Raw genomic sequence first — 10,778 nt, forward strand, 5'->3', positions numbered from 1 at the left:
GATTTTATAATGGCCAAACATTGATGTGATGAATTATGTATTGTAAATTGTGGATATGTGGTGAGCAAATTACACTGATAAAAGTACAGAAATTGTGCTTGAAGACTGGGATTAGGAGTACATCGACTCCTAGAACTGTGAGTGGATAATTTATCGTCTTAAATATATAAAGTAATTATACGTGTTTGATGTTTTTATTGAATGGTGAGTTTGAATTATAAAATATTATGTTCTTCAATTAAAATGTTTTTTAATAAAAATGAAATTTATACTGGTTTTAAAATCAAATATTGTTTTGAAAAAATTGAGTATATAGAGACTGTGTTGAAATTTATGATTTTATATGTTATTGAAATTGTGGCTTATGACACTATGGTAGCATGATGGCTAAATATTTTAGGTTGGCATGAAATATATGAACAATTTTGGATTGGTCTCAGTAGACTGGATTACATTTTATTCACCATATTATGCTACTGGAATTTTTATGGGTCTGGTGGTATATTAAACGGTCACTGCAGTGGTGGGGGTTTCCGTGGACTGCCTATGAGAGGGGCACGGTAACTCAATTATATAACTACCTCCGAAGGGAGATGTTGGATGAAGTATCTTCTGAGGTATGATTTGAGTGCACCTCACGTTCGGGCCACCACGTGAGAGTGAGACTCAGCCAACGCCAAGGAACGGCTGTGTGTTAGATGTGAAAACATGTTTATGGGTATGGGTCATTGAACAACTTTGGCGGTCTCAGTGGAATACCTTGACGAAGGTACATACGAGAATGATTCTGGCAGGAGCCAAGTTTAAGAAATTCGTAAGCCGGGAAATTTTGATGAAAATAAATTGTTTGGTATAGATTGAAACGAAATTTGTGTTATGAACATTATTGAGATATAACGTTTTTATATTGTCTCTATCTACTCGGCTTTAAATGCTTTTGATGGTAATTGTTTACTCACTGGGATTATGTAATCATAATCTCACCCCTCTTTCTATCCATTTTTCAGGCTCAAGACAATTTGTTGATAGTTGATTAAGACGATAATTAATCTCGGAGTTGCATCCTAGAAAGTAAGGGTTCGTAGCCCTACATCTTCTTAGTCAGTTGGGGGCCCACGTGTTACTGTAAAAGTAATTTTATTCTTCAGTTATTTTATTTAAAGTATGTATGAATATATTTAGCTTTTACACCATGTTTTTGGTGAGTTTTGGTATTTTCAAAAAAAAAATGATGAAAATGCCCTTATGAGCCAGAAAGTAATATTTTATTGTTTTGATTTGAAAATGACTTATGATTTTTTTTTAAATATGAGATTTAATAACTGTCGCTCACTAGGGAGATGCAGAAGTTGATGCTAAGTCTTGCGGGGTTTCGATCGGCATTCGGGGTAATGAGTGCCTATCGAGACGTCGCGGCGGTTGTCAATGGCTAGATGAGAGTTTCGGGTCGTGACAACGATTGATGTGACCAGATGGTTGGTGATAGGCGATATTGAAATATTGATGAAAATTGACCCCTACACTTTTAATATCTAATTCCAAGTCATGGACATTGCCTCATTTTATAATTGCTTACTAAGGCATCCATGGATTCACATGACAGGAGTTATACTATTTTCCTTGTATCATAAACTTAAATTCATAATTGAGAATTAATTAGTAAGCATTTTTGTAGAGAAAGACGTACTAGTCATTCAATCCTCATCTGCTCCCTATATAGAGGTAGTAGAAAAAGTCTTTGGATGCTTTTTAGGTCTTTTGAATTTGTTAATGCTATTTATGTGGAAGAGTAACAGTCATACCAACTATAAGTTTGTTAAAGGCAGCTAACATGGAAGTTGAGTGGGAAAACAGTGCCATGCTCTGTTTGGGTTAAGAAAGAATTTGCAAGGAATTAGAAAACTTTTAATTCTAATCAAGAATGAAGAAAAGTTTAGTTTGGGATATAAGTTTACTAAAGAAGAAAGAAGAAAAGTAAGAATCCAAAAGAAAATGAAAAGAATGACTCAATTCGAAAGAAAGTACTCACAACACTCTTTATTTTTTTAAAAACATTTCAAATAACTCAAATATTATTTATTTAAGTATTGTTATACTTCTTATTACTTACTTCTGGTAATAGAACGTAAAGATAACACTTTTGACACTTATTTGAGAACGGTGGTACAAAAAAAAAATGGTGTCGCATGAGAAAACAAACTGGTGCAACACGAATATGAGTTAACTATTGCTGTGTGGAAGGAGCGATGGAAACGAAAAACAAGTCTACTGCGATGTTAAACACAATGAGTAAGATAGGTGTTATTTTTGGTTTCTTAGAGAGAAATGTTGTTTGCTGGCACAGTGGTGTCTTTGTTTCAAACACAGAGTAAAGGCCAACCTCACTAAGGTCGTCGGTAAATTATAGCAAGTTCCATCAACTCAGGAAAGGCTTCACAACATAGAGAAAAATTAGGAAATGGTATTTCCAAGCTTGACACGTTGATAGTGAAAGCCAGGTCGGCACTTGTTACGAAAGGTAGGATGGCATCTGTTGTGAAAGCGATTCTTGCATCTCCAGCAGCAACACGCAACGGTAGTAGTAACAAGAAGTAAAAGGGCCACAATGGCAGTAATGGTGGTGGGAATGGTGGTGGCTTTGGTGATGGTGGTATATGGACTTGTAGGTTTTTACACTGTTTATAATAATTTAGGTTAACTAAAGTTGTGTGGGTTAATACTTATTGATGACAAAGTGATTACTGAAATCTTTCTGATGGACTAACTATTTTTTTTTTATTATTGAAATATTTACGATGGATTAACTATTTTTGGACAAATGGATTTAGGAAGACAAGTACTTTATTTATGTTTGTGTATATTTTAGTTTATTATTAAAATTATTTATCTATTCATTTGTTATTATTTTTGTAATAATAACAAGTACTCACAATGCTCCTCCATCCAATAGTATTTCAAATATATCAAATATTATTATTTAAGTATTGTAATGTCTCTTCTTGTTACTTATGGTGTGTTATGAAACATAGAGATAATGCTTCTGACACTTATTTGAGAATGGTGGTGCACGAAAAAAAACTAATGCTTAAAAAAAAAAAACTGGTGCTGCACGAAATGTGAGTAAACTATTCCCGAGTGGAAGGAGTGATGGAAACGAAAAACAAGTTTGCTGCGATGTTAAACACCGTCGGTAAGATGGGTGTTATTTCTAGTTTCTTAGAGAGCACTGCTTTATTTGCTGGCACGGTCACGGTGGTGTCTTATTTCAAATATGGAGCAAAGACCACCTTCACCAGTATCGTCGGGAAAGTTAAGCAAGTTCCATCAACTTAGAAAAGGCTTCACGATATAGAGAAAAATTTGGAAATTATCCTTTTGATTCACGAAATTAAAAAAAAAAGAATTGAAATAATTGTTTTAGAAAAATAAAATATGAATAAAATAAAATAATTATTATATGTAATTTGATTAATGAAATGAAATAAAATAAGAATTACTCTCATAACTTATTTCGATGTTTAATTGATAAAAATATGAATTTTTTTAATTTTTAAAAATAAATATTAAGATAAAATACACTGATTTTCGTAATTTTTTATTATAATTATACGTTCATTAATTTTTAAAATAAATACTCTGTCCTAAATGTGTAAACGACATTAATATCGAAATGTGAAATGTCTAAAATGCTTTTTTTTTAACTCTTTGTCTTTCTTTCAAGCTGGTCGGCTACGTTCCTTTACTTGGTCGACCATGCTCTCTTACTCAGTTGGCCATCCCATGGCAGAATCTAACTATGGAATGTTAGATCCGATTGGATCTCCCCTAAGAAGCACCAGATCTGGGAATTGCCAATCTGGTTCTCCTCGATGCTCCCTAGGGAGCACCTTGATCTGTCTAGTTGCGAAATGGCCGACTGCGAGGTGGCCAGCCGATGAGAGGTAAGGTAGATTTTTTTTTTTGAAAAATTATAATTTGGTAATTTTTAAAATAAATGAAGAGTAAAATTATTTTTTCAGTATTGCCACATTATTAAACTAATAGAACATTAACGGTTTACTAACGACAGACTTATGTATCTAATGAAAGATATTCTTTTTGGATGGATTGTAAATTTCGAAAACTGATGAGCTCGCGAGGAATTATGATTAAAACTTAAGAGTGTTAATGTATTTAATCTTAAATATTATAATGTGAATAATAATTAAATGTGTATTAAAAATTTAAAAATAATAAAAAGGAACCTTTTTTTTTTTAAATATAGCATCGAATTTCATTTTTCTTTTCTTTTTTTAATTTTATGTTAAAAATAATAAAATCAAATTGCTGTTTAATGTTATAGATTTTCATAATATAATAATATTATGTTAATATTGCCATGTTTTGATAATCTCCATATATACCCATATTAGAAATCTCAAATAACTACTTAATTAATGGTACTAAATTGAACAAATGCAATTCAATATACCAACTACAGAAGAATAATAGGAGCACATACCACTGATGAGAAGAGAATTGAATTGCCTAATTACTCTTTACCAATTTTGTTTATCAAAAGTATAAAATTTGAGGGTATTTGTGCTAGAATTATTTGCCCCAATTTCCAGAAAATATTGGTTATTTGCCTATATCTTTAAAGCTAGCCATTTTTAACAAAGCATTTCCCATTCTTCCCCTTTAATCATCATTTTGGCCCTTCCTGAGCACTTGTATGTTAATTTCTTCTCTGGTAGACCTGAAGTACAGCTTTAGTTTTATTGGTTTTTTTCAGAGTTCACTAATCATCACTCATGCCACTTTAAAATTAGAAGTCCAAAAATCAAATTAGAAATCTCAATTTATCCCAAAAAAGAAGCCCAAGAGAACACTTGTTAACTCTTTTCTGTAGAGTGAAACACGGATTGATAAGGATGAGTTGGACAGTAAAGCCTGCACTCGAACACTTGGTTCAGTAATTTGCATATAATTTCTCGCTCAAAGAGACAGAGCATGATTCCGATCTTTCTTCCTTGAATAGATAAAAAAAGGAAACACTTCACCTACAGCAAATAAAGCTTTTATAATGACAGTAAAGACTTCTTTGGCACTGTTCATGGAATTTCATAACAGCTTATGATAGATAATATTATGGCACTTTCCTTTCATCCCAAGACCACAGAGATAAACTGGTGGTCAAAGGTTCATAGGCCTCTTCTAGTTTATGTAAAGTACCCATATTTAATTGCAGTCATCTTACCACCAGCACAAACCATGCATATTTTCAAGTTTATGCAGCAAGCATATATCAACAAGAAAATGAAGAATCCATATGATTGAAACTGCTTTTCTTCAAATATCTGATCAAATTATGGGATGTAGTCACTAGCCTGGAATACAAACTACTATTTACAGTCCATGACAATGCATAGAGTTAATCAATTGAAGCAAAATGTCAGAGTTTAATATTGAACTTTGGATTGAAGACCCAAGAATATGCATGAGCAAATGAGGAACAAGCAACATCAATGTGTACAATCTAAAGGAAAGATATTATTGTTGACAAAGAATAGTGACGAGAAAAAGGAAACACGGCACAAAGTTTTTTGGCTATGCTAGAAAAATGACCTTTCCATCATTTTACATAGATCATGCACTTGCACAAGAAGTGCCGCATATATCTTAATCTAGCACAAGCTAGATTATTGCATTGGCAAAGGTGAATGATCAAAAATTTCACTTCAACTAGATTATTCTTGAAGCCCTTAATTCAGATACTATTTTAAACATTCTGTAAAGTCAAAGGATGGAAGTATAATACATCAGCAGTCTCTGAATATACTTAGAGCTTAAATCATGATAGAAAAGGGTATTCAGTTGCAAAATTCTACTTTATAGAACGCAACAATTTATCCTACCAGTCTCTTCATAAACTTTTTTTTTTTGAAAGGCAAATGATATGTCATTTCATTAAAGATGTTTTCTTGGCTCTTCGGAGCAAAAGCCATAGTGGGGAAAATGCCCCACATGTCTCTTTATAAACTAATCTGCAGTGCATGCCAAGAAATAGGTTACAACAGCTTAGTTTTAGGACAAAGAGTCTAACCAAAGTCAAGTTAAAAGAAACACTTGAGTTCGTTCAACTACAGAAAGTGAAAAGAGAAAGGGTACAAGAGTATTTACAAATTGGGAGCATCCACATGTGCGAATCTAGGAAGATCTAATTGGAGAACTCCACATAAAGCAGCTCAAAAGCAATGAGTCAAATTACTATTTCAATTTGGATCAATTACACGAGATGGTAAAAAAGCTCTTCGCGCTGGAAAAGGCCACCTTCTGCTGAGGCCAAATCCAACATGAAATTTTGCTCTTTTGTTGCATGTCTTTCCCACTTCATCGTAAAGAATGGTGTAGTTTGAGCTGCTTATGTTCCTGGAATAGCAAAAGTTACTGCTATCATAATTGTATGTTTGTTGGGTATTTCCCACTCCACTAACAACCAAGTTATCCTTTACAACCATAATACCCTGTCCATTCTGCAAATTCCTGAGTGAACTACTAGGCAACCTGGCATTAGCATCTTTAAACTTCTCCTCATTAAATCCCAATGTGAAATTTGCTACAGACAATGAAGTTCCATTTCCTTGATCGAGATAGTCGGAGGAAAAGTATAAAAGAAACCTCTTGAGTGATTTCTTTGATTTAGCATCAGAGTCTGGCATCTTTGCATAAATACTGTCATTAAAATGGATCATCTGATGCACGATCTGCGCATCTCCATCCTTGGCCATCACCATTGAGTTACTATAACTTAAATCTTGAATAGATTTGGTTGTGACTGTACCATAAGAGGACTTGACCCATCCAGTCGAGGATATGAACCTGGTTGTATTTGTAATGAATGTTCCATTTAAACCCTTGAAATCTGACACAGATGAAACACCGAGAGGAACAATGTCATGCTGCAAAAGCTTCCCTTCAGTCTTAGTGCTCTTACTATCCAACCATAGATGCAAATTAGCATCAATATACCACACATTCAAAGCATTTGTAACACTAAAACCCAGTTTATGGGTTTTCCCATCCAATAAATTCCCCAAAAATGGGGTAATTTCAATATCATAAGTAGGGAGATTAAATGAACCAACACCGCTAATGGGTCTCCACAAGAGAGGATTAATTCCACCTGTATACACCACGGTAAAAGGCCAAACAGCACCAACCACTTCACCATCCAAACTAACTACAACTTCCCTAAAAGGTCCGTTCCCTGCCAAATTTGTAAGATTATTTGCAGCAATATAATCGTTCGGAGGATTTCCATACCAAACCTCATCATTCTCATGAAAAGACACATATACCTCCAACACAGCCCGATAAACATTCTGAGGAATTTCAAAGTCCTTCACTTTAATATCAGTAGCATTCTCAATCTCATACCACAACCCATCTTTCAATGGCAAATCCCGCGAAAAGGGTATGATCAAATCAGCCTTAGAACCAACCCCAGATTCTAAAATTTCTGCTCTTTCCTCAAAACGATTCATTTTTTCAACAGAAGGGTAAAAATATAGGGTTACATTGACATGGTAAACACCAGTATAAGTCTTGTCAACAAGATTTCCCATATAAACAGAAAAAGTTTGAGTCTTGTTCATTAAAAGCAATGAGGTATACCTTGTGATATCCTTTTGGACACTCCAGACAATCCCAGTAGCTCTAGGCTCAGCTGTGCAGCTCCTCAGTAGCTCCACCCCAGACAACCAAACTCCAAAAATCCTGTCAAATTGCCTCCCTTTACATGTGGCATTCCATTCCAGGACAATCTTGGAAAATTCCTGATGTGGGCAATCAGATGGAAAGGCGTAGTTTGTAACGACAGGAGGTTTACCATAAGTGTAGCCAAAGTCATGTTGCAGAATAGTGAGGGAACAGGGCTTGGCGTTTGGGACTCTGATGGGTTTGGTGACTTCAAAAAAGAGAGTTGGTGGGATGGTTTCATTGGTTGATGGTTGGGAGAGAAGGGATGATTTGAGGAGGGTGTTGGATTTGTGGAGATTGGCTTGGCTGAAGAGAGGCTGGAGAAATAAAAGGGTTAGAAAGAAGAGCAAAGAGAAGCAAGAGGAAGACATGGAAGGTGCTTGGTAGGGAATAGAGAGGTCGTTGCTTTGAAGGGTAGTACTACTTTTTTGAAAATCAGACTACCACTAATAAATTTGCTGAGTTAAATTTGAATTTCTTTTAAAAGAATTGTTTGTATATTATTATTATTTTTCTCAAATGACACTGCCCTTGGAAATTAGAAAAGGATGGAGGATAAGTGTTCCCTGCCCAATTGAGCTGCAGCCTTTGCCCAAGGACTTGTACACATGATTTTGACCTCTTAAGATTCTACTTACCATAATGAATAAAGCATTGCATGCAAGAATAGAATAGGTAGTATTTGGTATATGAAAGCTAGATAACAAGAAGCTGAAGTCATAAAATAAATCAATTAAAGTAAATTTGCTCATCAGTTTTAAGTTTATGCAGTAAAAGAAAAAAAAGAAAATTAAAGCAAAACCTTTAAAAATTGATGTTTAAATATATAGTAAATGGGTTATTGTTATACGAGTATTCGTAAATTTGCAACCCCGATAACATAAAATGAAGGTATCTTATATTTAGTTATGGGGTGAATTAAGGTAAGGTTTTTAAAACTTGATATGGATTCGGGGATATCTAAGATTCTGCGTTAGGTAGGTTTCAGGTATCTAAAGCTTTTAAAACTTTATATAAATTCGGATATCACTTTTAAGTTATCCTAAACTTGATTATATATAATATTATAAAAATTTTAAATTTAGGGAGATATGAACCTTTATCTTCCTTACCTTAAGATAAACTTATCTTAAACTTATAAGAAGATAAGAAACACTCCAAGCCTTTGCCAATTTTGTCAACTACTTATTTTAATAAATATTGACAATATATTATTAAATAGGTTTTTAAGGGGTATCAAAATAAAAAAAAATATACCTTGTGTAAACAGGTATTTAACGAGTTTGGTTCTTTACTATTAAGTTTTGCTTAGTTTTTAATTTTAATTTTATTTTTACGGGTATAAAATTGCAAATATATAAATTTACCACCCTTATTTAAATCAAATGATTTGGCTTGGCATAGTGGTAACTCATTTAAATTAAATTTTGGTGGCCTGGTTCAATGTCTTCTAGGCTTATATTTTAAAATTATTTTTCTTTTTTCCTCGTAGAGTAAATTTAAATTTTCTTAGAGAGTAAAAAATGCATTTCTTCAAATTTTAAAGTTATTTTAATTTTTCCCTCGTCGAGTAAATTTAAATTTTCTTATAGAGTAAAAGATACATTTCTTAATTGTCTAAATTTAAAATTATTTTTCTTTTTTCCTTGAGTAAACCCATTTTTCTTATAGAGTAAATCTAAATTTTGAAATTATTTTTCTTTTTTCCATTACTTAATTGCTTAAAGAGTATAACTGTCTAAACAGTATAATTTTTTATTTTGAGTTTTCTTACAATCTGTTAATTCAATTTGAGTATTTATGTAATATGTACTTTTCCTAAAAACTTTTTATTTTTTTAGCGTAATATTACAAAAATATTTTGTAGTATTGTATATAATATATTATAGTCCTATAAAGTAAAAGATGTATTGCTTAACTGCTTATAGAGTATAATTTTTTTACTTTGATTTTCGTATAATCTATTGATTCGATTTAAACACATATGCAATACATCATATGTTAATATAAAAAATTGAATAAAAATGTGATTAAAATATTTAAAAAATTTCAATAATCTTTAAATAAGTATAAAGTGATTGTCAGAATCATTAACACAGATTTAATTTTCTATGCATTTGAAAGTATTAAAGCAAGTTCAGCGCAACTTTCTATACTTAAAGTGAAAATATAATTTTAATTTTTTTTCTATTTTATGTTTATTTATATTGATTAATTTGAAAACTTATATTCAAACTGTAAATAAAAATTTATATTATAATTTTATTTTATTTTAAAAGTGATTAATTTTTTCTTCGAATTGAATAATTGATTCGATTCATAACTTTGTATGATTGTTTTTTAGCTACCCTTGTACAAAATCCTGAATCTGTCACTATCAGTTTTTCATAGTATTTTATAATTTTATATATATTTTAATAAAATTCGAATATCTTGATAATTAAATGATTTCATATTAAGTACCCAAAAAATAAAAAAAAGCTCATTTTTTTCTCTTAGAGGAGAATAAGGGGAGAGAGTTTTGGAGTTTGGGTGGAAGTTCTCTGTTTTTTTCAGCTTTGTTTTCTGATCTTTGAAAAGACGTCGATAGTTTGATTTAGCTATAGTAAGTTGAGTTGATGGCTGTGATCTTACCACGTCGGACATTTGGATAAAACAGGGCCATACAATCTGTTGTCAAAGTAGACATACCTCTTTAACATCTTTTCTGACTTTTCAATACAGTATATATAATATATTACTATTTATTATAGATATGAATTTTATAATTTTTATAAATGAATATTATAACGTGTATTAAAAAATATTTAAATCTAATAAAAAGGAATCTGTTTTTCTTTTTCAAGAAAAATATATAACATTGAATTTTATTTTTTTTTGTTTTAATTTCATTTTAAAGATAACGAAATTGGAATTACTCTTTGATGTTATGAATTTTGATAATATAAATAATATTATGTTGAAATTTTCATGTTTTGAAAATCTCCATTTTACTGATATTAGTAGTCACAAATCGGATTGAGGGGTTTTTTTTTCAA

The 10,778-nt window shown here is 31.9% G+C and overlaps 1 protein-coding gene across 1 annotated transcript; it reads right to left on the reverse strand.

Moving 5' to 3' along the window:
• Nucleotides 5,957–8,173, reverse strand: LOC108662665 (peptide-N4-(N-acetyl-beta-glucosaminyl)asparagine amidase A-like). The gene has a single exon (XM_018124043.1). It carries the CDS (start codon nucleotides 8,109–8,111, stop codon nucleotides 6,255–6,257), a length of 1,857 nt encoding a protein of 618 aa, XP_017979532.1. The 5' UTR covers nucleotides 8,112–8,173; the 3' UTR covers nucleotides 5,957–6,254.

This window comes from Theobroma cacao, chromosome 7 (genome assembly GCF_000208745.1).
Source record: "Theobroma cacao cultivar B97-61/B2 chromosome 7, Criollo_cocoa_genome_V2, whole genome shotgun sequence".
Taxonomy (NCBI): Eukaryota; Viridiplantae; Streptophyta; class Magnoliopsida; order Malvales; family Malvaceae; genus Theobroma; species Theobroma cacao.

Coding starts and splice junctions, on each gene's coding strand:
- LOC108662665 (XM_018124043.1), bottom strand. CDS start 8,111: ATGTCTTCCTCTTGCTTCTCTTTGCTCTTCTTTCTAACCCTTTTATTT.